The 13414-nt window shown below is 37.7% G+C and overlaps 1 protein-coding gene and 1 long non-coding RNA gene across 12 annotated transcripts in view; one reads left to right on the plus strand and one right to left on the minus strand.

The window, feature by feature from the left end:
• The window catches only part of Sfmbt1 (Scm like with four mbt domains 1), a 112597-nt gene that overhangs the window by 77211 nt on the left and 21972 nt on the right, over positions 1-13414 (plus strand). For all 8 annotated transcript variants that reach the window (XM_036199659.1, XM_036199657.1, XM_036199661.1 and 5 more), the window contains 5 exons: positions 1349-1595; positions 2313-2407; positions 3264-3365; positions 4790-4940; positions 13300-13382. In XM_036199659.1, the coding sequence (XP_036055552.1) occupies positions 1349-1595; positions 2313-2407; positions 3264-3365; positions 4790-4940; positions 13300-13382 (678 nt within the window). The remainder of the gene's footprint in view (positions 1-1348; positions 1596-2312; positions 2408-3263; positions 3366-4789; positions 4941-13299; positions 13383-13414) is intronic.
• The window catches only part of LOC118591396, a 30595-nt gene continuing 28467 nt past the window's right edge, over positions 11287-13414 (minus strand). For all 4 annotated transcript variants that reach the window (XR_004945927.1, XR_004945926.1, XR_004945924.1 and 1 more), the window contains one exon: positions 11287-11702. This is a non-coding gene — a long non-coding RNA (uncharacterized LOC118591396). The remainder of the gene's footprint in view (positions 11703-13414) is intronic.

Raw genomic sequence — 13414 nt, forward strand, 5'->3', positions numbered from 1 at the left:
AATCACATCTGGCTTTGTTTTAATGTGCACTGGTGTTTTGCCTGCCTGTATGTCTGTATGAATGTGGTGGATTCCCTGGAACTGGAGTTACAGATAGTTTTGAGTGGCCATGTGGGTGCTGAGCCATCTCTTCAGCCCCTCTATTCTTTATTGTAGTTTTAAACATATATCTAGATAGTAAAATTTGTTTATTTATTTTATTATTTATTTTTTGGTGTTTTCAAGACAAGGTTTCTCTGTGTAGCTCTGCCTGTCCTGGAACTCACTCTGTAGACCAGGCTGACTTCAAACTCAAGAGATCTGCCTGATTCTGCCTCCTGGGTGCTGGAATTAAAGGGGTGTTCTACCACTGCCCAGCTAGCCTCAAATTCCCTATGTAAACCAGAGTGTCCTTGAACTCACAGACATCCGTCTGCCTCTGCTTCCTGAATTCTAGTATTAAAGATATGTAACAACATGCCCAACTTAGAATTTTATTTTTAGTGATGTATATTTGTGTCTGAGTATAGGTTTGTACATGTGAGTGTGAGTGCTTGGTGAGGCCAGGAGAGGGCATCAGATCCTCTGTATCTGGAGTTACAGGCAGTTGTGAGCTACTTGACATGGATACTGAGAAACAAACTCAAGTCCTCCACAAGAGCTATATATGCTCTTCACTGCTGAGCCATTTATGTAGCCTCTAATTTTTCTTAGTAAAATAATCTAGATAGTTAAATTTTCCATTCCTTTTACTATAACCAAAAGTTCTTACTGTTCATAAGAACATGTGGAATGGGGAAAACAAGTAAAATCTCATCAGAAGTAGATACATTATTGCTCATTAAATGCAAAATACTAAGAACAGTTTAAAAGGTAGGGAAGCTGACATCTGCTCTAATACTGTTATCTAATCAGTAAAAACAGTATATGTTTTGGAAAAAAAAGAGAAGCAGAAGTAGATATTGACTTGTGCATAGTGCTTATACCAACTATTCTCTGGGCTTTTTAAGTCTTTAGGATTCTAAAAGAGGATAGGCATGTCTGACTTTCTCTTGGATGGTGATCATAGTTGCTTTCATAATCTGAGACAAGATTCTATTTTTAAAATTATGCTAAATGAAATAATAATTTAGAGATATTTGTTAAAATAATTTTACTGTGTTATAAGTAAGATTTTCTTTAAACATTTTACATTTAAACATTTTCATATCATCCAAAAGAGATATTGTGGAAGGCTCATCTGTAGACAATGTAATTTAATGCCAGTGTTTGGGTGAGTGAAACAATACGAAGACTAGTTTGAGAAAATTTAGAACTTGGCTTTTAGAAGAAACATTAACCTCTCCCGTTTCCTGTTTCTAACCTACAGCTCCGTCATGGAAGGAATCCTTTAGACCTCATTGCCCCGGGATCCAGACTAGAATGCCAAGCTTTTCAGGACTCTCTAAGCACTTGGATTGTTACTGTTGTTGAGAACATTGGGGGACGGCTGAAGCTGCGTTATGAAGGACTTGAAAGTTCTGACAGTTTTGAACACTGGTTGTATTACTTAGATCCATTTCTTCATCACATTGGTTGGGCTGCTCAGCAAGGATATGAACTTCAGCCCCCACTAGGTAAAGAGTAACATAATACTTTTCTGTAAACTTCTATTATTGTTTTATTATTAATATCTTTGAGGCTGAAAATGTATTCTACATATTATAAAAACCTTCCTTAATTCACATAAAAATGTTTTGTATTATATAAAGTAATTGCATTAAGTGTATATATCTCTTTGAATTTGTTATTACACTTACAGTTTAGCATACACTACTGATTATACTTCAGGCTTTTCCCCTAGCCAATACTTTACCCTTACTTGCATTTATGACTATGTAGTCCAGTTTGAGTATTTATTGTATTATTTCATGGGTTGCAACATTACTTCTGCTCTTACTATAGATATTTTAACAAGCTTTCATTTTCTGGCCTTTTAAACAGAGTCCAGTACTGAGATTAGTACAAGTTCTTTTGTCTGAAGGTGGACCTGAACCCCTCACCCATAAAAGAAAAAAAGCCGGGCATGGTGGTGCATGCCTTTAATCTTGGTAGGCAGAGGCAGGCCGATCCCTGAGTTCCAGTTCAGCCTGGTCTACAGATCAAGTTCCAGGACAGCCAGAGCTACACAGAGAAACCCTGCCCTCTCGCAGGAATGGGGTGGTGGTGGGGAAATAATCCTGAACTTTTTCTAACCCATAGTAGAAAGTACTTACGTTTATGTGAATGCTTTCAGAAGTTAAAACAACTATAGGTTTTCTCCTCTTAATACATGCTGTTTTGTTGTACTAAAGCCATCAGGCATCTGAAGAATGAAGCTGACTGGCAAGAGATTCTGGCCAAAGTAAAAGAGGAAGAGGAAGAGCCATTGCCCTCTTACTTATTTAAGGTAAAAATAGAAACTCATGATAAATACAGATTTTCTCCTTATAGTAGATAATAGCAATTAGAAGAGGTAAAGAATGAAAAGTAATCATTGGAGGCAGGAGAGTGGCCTGTGGTGGGAAGGAGGGGTCAAACTGCAGAGATTATGATCAGTCTTGTTTTCCAGCAGTTAACTGGGTTTCTCTCAATGTCCTCTTAAAGCTATCTGAATTTCTTCTTTTCCAGTCTTAACTACGTAACCTTAACTAGTTAGGAAAAAAGTGTAATCTTTCTTTTGGATGTCCATTGTATTCCAAACGGAGAGAGGAATATTTTACATGAGTTGTTTTTGTCCTGAATAGATTTTCCCAGGAAGAAAAATTACAGGATTTACCAGAAGCTTAACAGTTCTGTTATTTTAATTAACTAGATTACCTTTCTTCTCCCCCCCCCCCCCCCCCAGCTGAGGACTGAACCCAGGCCCTTGTGCTTGCTAGGCAAGTGCTCTACCACTGAGCTAAATCCCCAACCCCTAGATTACCTTTCTTGTTGCTGTGATGAAATGCCTGTGACAAAGCAACCTAAGGAATAAGGGTTTATTTTAACTCATGGTTTGAAGGGATGGAGGCCGTCATGGCTGAGAAGTATGGAGACAGGAGCTTGAGGTGCCTGGTTACAATAAACATGCAAAATCAGCAAGCAAAGTGAACTCAGCTCACTTCTTACTTTTCCAACAAGTCCAGGACCATGTCACCTAGATGACTCCAAATTCAGTCGGATTGACAATGAAGATTAACCATCACAAGTAGTCAGCTATGTATGAGTGTAAATTAAGTCAAAGATACTATATTTTTACTCTTTTTTTGTTCTGTACATTTCAGGATAAGCAAGTTATTGGAACTCATGAATTTTCTGTAAATATGAAATTGGAAGCTGTGGACCCATGGTCTCCCTTTGGGATTTCTCCTGCTACAATTGCTAAGGTGAAATGGGAGTAATTTTCTTCTGGAAAGAATTGCCATAAGGGTGACTAGTTGAGGAAATGGTGGTAGTTTGATCTTGAGTCTATACTAATGCAATTCACTGTAAAGCCAGATCTCTTCTGTATATTTGTATTGTATTGTCCAGTTTTGTGTGTCTATGCCATTTCTTCTTCAGAGCTTAGTCCTGAACAGCCAAAGCAGAGCAGAGTCAGAGCACCAAAGTAGGAGAAGGAAACGTTCTTTAGAGGCAAGCCTTACTTTGTATAACAGAAAGGACTTGACTAGTATTTGGGCCCGTGTTTATAAAGTATGAATCCAGGCAGTGCCATTGCTTATCTAACCAGGGAGAAGCTTTGGGGGCATAGAGAGACATGTAGGGTTACAGAATTAGCATCACCATTAGGATAGCTACAGCTGTGTATTCTGGATTCAGACTTTAATCTCTCCAACAGCTGACAAAACTAAGGCTCTTGTTAAGAGTGACCCTGTTGTCAAGGTGCAGTTACGGTGTAATGGGAAGTATTTGGCTTAGGACCAGAGCAGAAGCCCATTTTCTGAAAGTAGAGCCCAAGGTGGATTATAACTATGGGAATAATTACTAGGATGCTTAATTATCTGATTGATGAGATTTACATTTTCTTTGTCTTAGTGGAAGATTATTCTCAGAGCACTGAGAGATTTTTGAGCCTGTAAGTAGCCTTAAGACCTTTTCTGGAAGCTGGAGGAATGGCTCTGGTTAAGAGGATTAGTTTAATTCCCAGCACCATGTCATGTGGCTCATAACCACTTGCTATTACAGTTTCAGGGCCTCCTCCTTAGCACCTACACCCGTGTAATGTATACACACAGACATAGACACACATGTAAGTAATGAAATAAAAAGAAATCTTTAAGACATGCACACACAGAGAGAAAGAGAAACAAATGGAGACTGAGACCAAGACCTGTCAACGTTCTCTGGAGTCTGAAGAGGACATTTATTATGTTCTCATTTTGGCATTTGAAGTTAGTATAGTAATGTAGTTGACCCCTTAAACTAAATTTTGCTTTGAACCCAAATACTTGGCTGAGTTCAGGTTTCCAGTTTCTTGACTGTGTAACCTGTGGTAAGTTACTTTTCTTTTCTTTAAATTCATTTTCCTTACCTGAAAAATGGAATTGAAAATGGTACCTACCTCATTAGATTGTTATAAAAAGTAAAACTGAGTAAATATATGAAAGATATTTAACTAAACTAGTACCTGATGTAGAACTAACATTGACTATTTTATTAACCCAGTGTGAGTATAAATAACATGTTTGATTGTGCTAAGGAAAGTACAAATCTATCTGTGATAGATACATGTTTGTGCACATATATATTATACATTATATATATAATATACATAAATCCATTGGTCAGTTTTATGTGTTTAATTATACAGGTTTTTGATAATAAGTACTTTCTGGTGGAAATGGATGACCTTCGACCAGAAGACCATACAAGGCGATCATTTGTGTGCCATGCTAACAGTCCTGGCATCTTTCCTGTGCAGTGGAGTCTTAAGAATGGTTTACACATCACCCCTCCTCCAGGTGCGGATTTGAGTTCTTCTGTGTTGTTTCTCAAAATTATTACTATCGTAATTAATTATGTAGGGTCTCACTATGTAGCTAAGTGTGTCCTCATACTCACCATATAACCCATACTGGCCTTAAATTCCTCATGTACCAGCCTTAGCCCTTGAAATGTGTGTTGGATGGTATTGGTAAGATCTTTTATACCTCCTGTCTTGAGTATTATGGAGGTCCAAGATAAGGTAAATGAGATCTAGATTCCATAATTTTATCTATCTGTCTGTCTGTCTATTTATTGAGGAAGGGTCTTACTATGTGGCCTGACTGGCCTGGAACTTGCTATGTAGACTAGGCTGGCCTTGAACTCACAGAGATCCACTTGCCTCTGCCTCTTGAGTACTAGGAATAAAGGCATGTGCCACCACACCCAGCTCATTCTGTAATATTTGAAGTCACAAGCTGAAGTGTTAGTATTTTTTCTCATACTTTGACATATATTTGTGTAGCCAGCTACAAGGACAGGTTCAAGCCTGATTCTGTTGTGGTTCACTAGTCTGTTGCATTTGGAATCTGTTGGGAGGTCACAGAGGGGTGGTGGCCTAGTTTGCTTCTCTGTTGCTGTGACAAGACATGGACCAAAAACAACTTTGGAGAAGAACGGGTCTTTTTCATCTTGTACTTAAAACCTATCACTAAAGGAAGTCCGGGTGGGAACCCATGGGAGAAGCTGAGGCAGACTAGGTAGGAATTCTGAATGATTTGCTCCTTATGCTCAGACTGCTTTTTTTTAATTAACTAATTAATTTATTTTTCTATTATCACCTTGATACAGTATAAAATCTTATCTTAATAGTGAAATGTTTCATTGAGGCTTGCTCAGTAATTGAGTAAAACCAAAACTTATTATAAGCCACAGTCATCCTAGGGTCCCCCATGCTATGTATATAGCTTCCCTGGTTCTGTGGGTTGCATTCTGATTGTTCTTTGCTTTATATCTAGTATCCACTTATGAGTGAGCACATACCATGTTTGTCCTTCTGGGTTTGGTTACCTCATTCAGGATGATTTTTTTTCTAGTTCCATCCATTTGCCTGCAAATTTCATGCTGTCATTGTTTTTCTCTGCTGAGTAGTAAGTACTCCATATATGTACCACATTTTCTTAATCCGTTCTTCAGTTGATGGGCATCTAGGTTGTTTCCAGGTTCTGGCTATTACAAATAGTGCTGCTATGAACATAGTTGGGCATGTATCTTTGTGGTATGATTGAGCATTCCTTGGGTATATGCCCAAGAATGGTAGGCTGGGTCTTGAGGTAGATCGATTCCCAATTTTCTGAGAAACCGCCATACTGACTTCCACATGGTTGTACAAGTTTGCATTCCCACCAACAGTGGATGAGTGTTCCCTTTGCTCCACATCCTCTCCAACATAGACTGTCATTAGTGTTTTTGATCATAGCCATTCTGACAGATGTAAGGTGGTATCTCAGAGTCGTTTTGATTTGCATTTCTCTGATGATTAAGGATGTTGAACATTTCTTTAAGTGTCTTTCAGCCATTTGAGATTCTTTTGGGAATTCTCTGTTTAGCTTTTTAGCCCATTTTTTAATTGGATTGTTCAGTATTTTGATGTCTAGTTTCTTGAGTTCTTTATATACTGTGGAGATCAGTTCTCTGTCAGATGTGGGGTTGGTGAAGGTCTTTTCCCATTCTATAGGCTGTCTTTTTTACTTATTGACCGTGTCTTTTGTCCTGCAAAAGCATCTCAGTTTCAAGAGGTCCCATTTATTAATTTTTGTGTTCAGTGTCTGTGCTGTTGGTGTTATATTTAGGAAGTGATCTCCGGTGCCAATGCGTCCAAGAGTACTTCCTACTTTCTTTTCTATTAAGTTTAGTGTAACTGGATTTATGTTGAGGTCTTTGATCCACTTGGACTTGAGTTTTGTGCATGGTGACAGATATGGATCTATTCGTAATCTTTTACATATCGACATCCAGTTATGCCAGCACCATTTGTTGAAGATGCTTTCTTTTTTCCATTGTATTGTTTTGGCTTCTTTGTCAAAAATCAGGTGTTCATATGTGTGTGGATTAATGTCAGGGCCTTCAATTCGATTCCATTGGTCTGTATGTCGGTTTTTATACCAGTGCTAAGCTGTTTTTATTACTATAGCTCTATAGCAGAGCTTGAGGTCAGGGATGGTGATGCCTTCAGAGGTTGCTTTATTTTACAGGATTCTTTTAGCTAGCCTGGGTCTTTTGTTTTTCCATATGAAGTTGAGTATTTTTCTTCAAAGTCTGTGAAAAATTGTGTTGGGATTTTGATGGAGATTGCATTGAATCTGTAGATTGCTTTTGGTAAGATTGCCATTTTTCCTATGTTAATCCTACCTATCCATGAGCATGGAAGATCCTTCCATTTTCTAATATCTTCTTCAATTTCTTTCTTTAGGGATTTAAAGTTCTTATCAAAAAGGTCCTTCACTTGTTTAGTTAGTGTTATCCCAGGGTATTTTATATTATTTGTGGCTATTATAATGGGGGATATTTCTCTGACTTCTTTCTCAGCCCTTTTATCATTTGTGTATAGAAGGGCTACTGATTTTTTTTTTGAGTTGATCTTGTATCCTGCCACTTTACTGAAGGAGTTTATCAGCTGTAGGAGTTCCCTGGTAGAATTGTTGGGGTCACTTATGTATATTATCATATCATCTGCAAATAGTGAAAGTTTGACTTCTTCCTTTCCAATTTGTATCCCTTTGATCTCCTTTTGTTGTCTTATTGCTCTGCTAGAACTTCAAGTACTATATTGAATAAATATGGGGAGAATGTACAGCCTTGTCTTGTTCTTGATTTTAGTGGTATCACTTTGAGTTTCTCTCCGTTTAATTTGATGGTGGCTGTTGGCTTGCTATAGATTGCCTTTATTATGTTTAGGAATGGAATGTTCCTTGTATTCCTGATCTCTCTAAGACCTTCATCATGAAGGGGTGTTGGATTTTGTCAAAGGCTTTTTCAGCATCTAATGAGATGATCATGTGGTTTTTTTTCTTTCAGATTGTTTATATGGTGTATTACATTGACAGATTTTCGTATGTTAAACCATCCTTGCATCCCTGTGATGAAACCTACTTGGTCATGGTGGATAATTTTTTTGATGTGTTCTTGGATTCGGTTTGCCAATATTTTGTTGAGTTTGCATCAATGTTCATGAGGGAGATTGGTCCGTAACACTTTCTTTGTTGCATCTTTGTGTGGTTTGGGTATCAGGGTAATTGTAGCCTCATAAAAAGAGTTTGGTAATGTTCCTTCTGTTTCTATTGTGTGGAACAATTTAAAGAGTATTGGAATTAGTTCTTCTTTGAAAATCTGGTAGAATTCTGCACTGAAGCCATCTGGTCCTGGACTTTCTTTGGTTGGGAGACTTTTGATGGCTTTTTTCTATTTCTTTAGGGTTATTGGTCTATTTAAATAGTTTATCTGGTCTTGGTTTAACTTTGTATGTGGTATCTATCTGGAAAATTGTCCATTTCTTCCAGATTTTCCAATTTTGTGGAGTACAGGTTTTTGAAGTATGACCTGATGATTCTCTGGATTTCCTCATTGTCTGTTGTTTTTTCCGTTTCTGATTTTGTTAATTTGGGTGCCTTTTGGTTAATTTGGCTAGGGGTTTGTCTATCTTGTTGATTTTTTTTTTCAAAGAACCAATTCTTTGTTTCATTGATTATTTTTGTATTGTTCTCTTGGTTTCTATTTCATTGATTTCAGCCCTCAATTTGATTATTTCCTGGCATCTATTTCTCCTGGGTGAGTTTGTTTCTTTTTGTTCTAGAGCTTTCAGTTGTGCTGTTAATTCATTGGTATGAGATTTCTCCAACTTCTTTATGTGGGCATTCAAAGCCATGAATTTTCCTCTTAGCACTGCTTTTGTAGTGTCCCATAAGTTTTGGTATGTTGTACTTTCATTTTCACTGAATTCTAGGAAATCTTTAATTAATTAATTTATTTCTTGATCCATTGATGTTTCAGGTGGGCATTATTCAGTTTCCATGAGATTGTAGGCTTTCTGTAATTTTTGTTGTTGTTGTAATCTAACTTTAAGACATGGTGGTCCGATAAGATAGAGATTATTCCATTGTTTTTGTATCTGTTGAGATTTGCTTTGTGACCAACCATGTGGTTGATTTTTGAGAAGGTTCCATGGGGTGCTGAGAAGAAGGTATATTCTTTTGTGTTAGGATGGAATGTTCTGTAGATATCTATTAAGTCCATTTGAATCATAACATCAGTTAGGCCCTTTATTTCTTTGTTAAGTTTCAGTCTGGTAGATCTGTCTTTTGGTGAGAATGGTGTGTTGAAATCTCCCACTACTAATGTGTGGGGTTTGATGTGTGATTTAAGCTTTAGTAATCTTTCTTTTATGAATGTGGGTGCCCTTGTATTTGTGGCATAAATGTTCAGAATCATGACTTCATCTTGGTGGATTTTTCCTGTGATAAATATGTAATGTCCATCCTGATCTCTTTCAATTGATTTTAGTTTGAAGTCTATTTTATTAGATGTTAGGATAGCTACACCATCTTGCTTCTTAGGTCCATTTGATTGGAAAGTCTTTCCCCATACCTTTACTCTGAGGTAATGTCTGTCTTTGAAGTTAAGGTATGTTTCTTGTATGCAGCAGAAGGATGGATCCTGTTTTCTTATCCATTTTGTTAGTCTGTGTCTTTTTATAGGTGAGTTGAGACCATTGATATTGATAGATATTAATGACTAGTGATTGTTAATTCCTGTTATTTTTATTTATTTATTTATTTATTTGTTTGTTTGTTTGTTTGTGTGGGAGGGGATGGGGGTGTGTGTGTGGGTGGGGGTGTGTGTGTGGTAGTGTTGTGTTTTCCTTTTTTGGTATTTGTTGGTGTGGGATTGTCTATTGCCTGAATTTTCATGGGTGTGTTTAGCTTCTTTAGGTTGGATTTTTCCTTCTAGTGCTTTCTGTAGGGCTGGGTTTGTGGACAGGTATTGTTTAAATCTAGTTTTATCATGGAATGTTTTGTTTACTCCATCTATGGTGATTGAGAGTTTTGCTGGGTATATTAGTCTAGGCTGGCATCCGTGGTGTCTTAGTATCCTGCATAACATTTGTCCAGGACCTTCTAGCTTTCATAGTCTCTGTTGAGAAGTCTGGTGTTATTCTGATGGGTTTGCCTTTATATGTTACTTGGTCTTTTTCCTTTGTGGCTCTTAATATTTTTTCTTTGTTCTGTATGTTTAGTGTTTTGATTATTATGTGGCGAGGGGACTTTTTTTGGGATCCAGCCTATTTGGTGTTCTGTGTGCTTCTTGTACCTTCATAGGTATTTCTTTCTTTAGGTTAGGAAAGTTTTCTTCTATGATTTTGTTGAATATACTTTCTGTGCCTTTGAGTTGGTATTCTTCTCCTTCTTCTATCCCTGTTATTCTTAGGTTTGGTCTTTTCATGGTGTCCCAAAACTTCTTGGACGTTTTGTGTTATGACTTTTTGGTCTTTAGTGTTTTCTTTGACTGACACCTCTATTTTCTCTATGGTGTCTTCAGTGTCCGAGATTCTCTGTTCCATCTCTTGCATTCAGTTGGTTACGCTTGCTTCTGTAGTTCCTGTTCGTTTAGTCAGGATTTCTATTTCCAGCATTCCGTCAGTTTGTGTTTTCTTTATTGTCTCAGTTTTAATTTTCAGATCTTGAATTGTTTCCTTCATCTGTTTAATTACTTTTTCTTGGCTTTGATTTCTTGCAATTTTTTGTTTGTTTTCTCTTCCATTTCTTTAAGGGGATTTTTATTTCCTCTTTAAGGGGGTTTTTCATTTTCTCTTTAAGAGGATTTTTTTATTTCTTCTTCAAGGGCCTCTATCATCTTCTTAAAGTCATTTTTAGGATTGATTTCTTCTGTTTCTTCTGCCTTGGTGTGTTCAGGTCTTGCAGGTGTCGAATCACTAGGTTCTGATGTTGTCATATAGGTCTTTACGTTGTTGCCTGTATTTTTGCCCGGGCATCTATTTATCTCTTCCTCTGCTCGGTGCAGGCAATGTCTGGGTCTGAAGGTGCCTCTCTTGTTCTAATTGTTAGTTCTTGGTTAAATTGGTGCTGTTGGACTCTGTTTCTTCAGGAGCAGCTTAGTCCAGTTGGTATTAGTGGCCTTGTTATGGAGATGTCTAGTCAGAGGGACATTATGATCTAGGTCTAAAATGAGTAACAGCTCGTTTTACTTGTTCTTGTACCTTTGTAAAATATGATATTTTACCTAATCAAAGCATTGAACTAAAACTTCACTGGATTTGACTGAAATTTTTAATATTTTAAACTTGGAATATCTGGAAAATGTCAGGTATTAGTTTTTTGTATACTAGAAAACCAGATTGTTTTGACTTAGTAGGCTTTGGTAATCAAGGCTTCTCTTGAATGCTGACTGCTGAAGCATTGTACTGGAAGCGCTCTTGTATTAGCAAGGGTTAGCAAGATAAACTCTGTCCTCCATCCAGCCTTCATTCACCCAAAAAAACATTCATGCAGTGTTTGTTGTGAACACGTATTGAATTTATCACTGAGAAGGCAGAGATGAGTATAATCTAGCCTTTCAAGAGGCACATGGGAAAAACATCCACAGAACTTCCCAGGTTCTCCACCCTCAGCGAGCAGAACACAAAGGGCACCAGGTGGGAAGGTATGGCATTGAACACCATGCTAGGAACTTGTTGCTTTCCAGGAGGGTGCAGGATATTCCATGTTCTTTATACTGCTTGCCACCTTCGTGTGGAAAGGAGAAAACAAGTATTAAAGATCTAGGAGCTTTGGGCATACTGTCGACAAGTCAACTGAACTTGTAATGGGGACGGGGAGGGAGGAAGGAGGAGGGAATTATGAAATTGAAAAGGACAGTGGGTCCTGGAGAGATGGCACAGTGGCTAAGAGCATTTGCTGCTTCTGCAGAAGTCCAGAGTCCAATTCCTAGTATCCATATCAGGTGGCTCATAGCTGCCTGCAACGCTAGTCCTAGGGTATCTGGTACCCGCTTCTGGACTCCGCAGGTACCAGCATACATGTGTGAATACATGCACACATATATACATACACTTATATAAAAATAGAAGTATTTAAGAAAGTAACATGTTAGGGAATGTTCTATCAGAAAGTGAGATTGGGTCAGAGGGAGCGCTGAAGCCTTTTTGTTTGGTCAAGAAAGAGGATAGCAGGGACTGTTGCCTGTAGGAGGACACAGTTTTGAGTAGCCTTTGATTAAGTTCTGAGACAGAACAATTTAGACAAAAGTGAACAGCAACCATGTAACTCCCATAAAGATGGAGTTGAGTTAGATACTAGTTTGGAGGTGTTTCTACCAAGAACCTTGACAGATTGAAGTAGAGAGTTGAATTTATGATTCAGATTATGTAAGACCATTTAGAGTTTTAAAATGTTTTCTTAATTGACACATACTGTATGTATTTATGGAGTACAGGGTAGCATTTTAATACATACATTCAATGTATAATGATCAGGGTGGGGTAATAGACATATCTGTCAGATATTATATCATTTCTTTGTGTAATGAACAGTTAAAGTGTTCTCTTAGTAGTTTGAGATGTTCGGTTAATTTTGTCAACCATAGAAGGGACATTATTCCTCCTATCCAGTTGCATCCCTGTGCCCACTATCCTCTCTACCCCTGAGAACATTAGACAGATTATGTAGTACATGAATCTGAAAACAGTGTTAAGAGTATTACAGCAAACCCAGGGTATGGTGGTGTATGCCTGTAATCCTAGAACTTGGAAGGTGATAGAGGAAGGACAGTCAATAATTCAAGGTCAGCTTTGGCTACATGAGTTCTAAGATACCCTGAATTACTACATAAGACCCTGTCTTAAGAAAAAAAAAAGACATTGTATTGGTATTAGCAAAGACATGTTAAGAAAAGCAAATGGCCTTATTAACAAAAAGTCCTCACTGATTAAAAAGTACTAATAAAATCAGTAAGACTAAATTTCTATATACAAAACCAAATCCAGTCTTTTTATTTATTTTTTTAAAACTATTGACACACAAAAAGACTGCTCAAAAAAGACCTGGTTTGAAATTTGGAAGTTTGAACAATTATTTCATTAATTTTATTACATAAATTAAAATTGTTCCAGAGTAATTGTGTTTTATAAAATTAGCTCTGTACAGTTGTGGATTCAGTTCCCTAGCATGAAAAGTACTAATTATGGTTTATATTATAGAGTGCCCCTCCACATTGATGAAAGTACATAACTAACAGTATGAGGAGTTGTGAGTGGACACCTTGGCAGATGCTGGAGTCAGAGGTGTATCAGGTGTGAATTATTGCTCTTCTGTCTCTGCTCAGGCTTCCGGAGCCAGGACTTTGACTGGGCTGACTACCTCAAACAGTGTGGTGCCGAAGCTGCCCCCCAGAAGTGCTTCCCTCCGGTGAGACCCCTCAGCCATACCTTGGAGACACC

This window comes from Onychomys torridus, chromosome 9, assembly GCF_903995425.1.
Source record: "Onychomys torridus chromosome 9, mOncTor1.1, whole genome shotgun sequence".
Classification (NCBI taxonomy): Eukaryota; Metazoa; Chordata; class Mammalia; order Rodentia; family Cricetidae; genus Onychomys; species Onychomys torridus.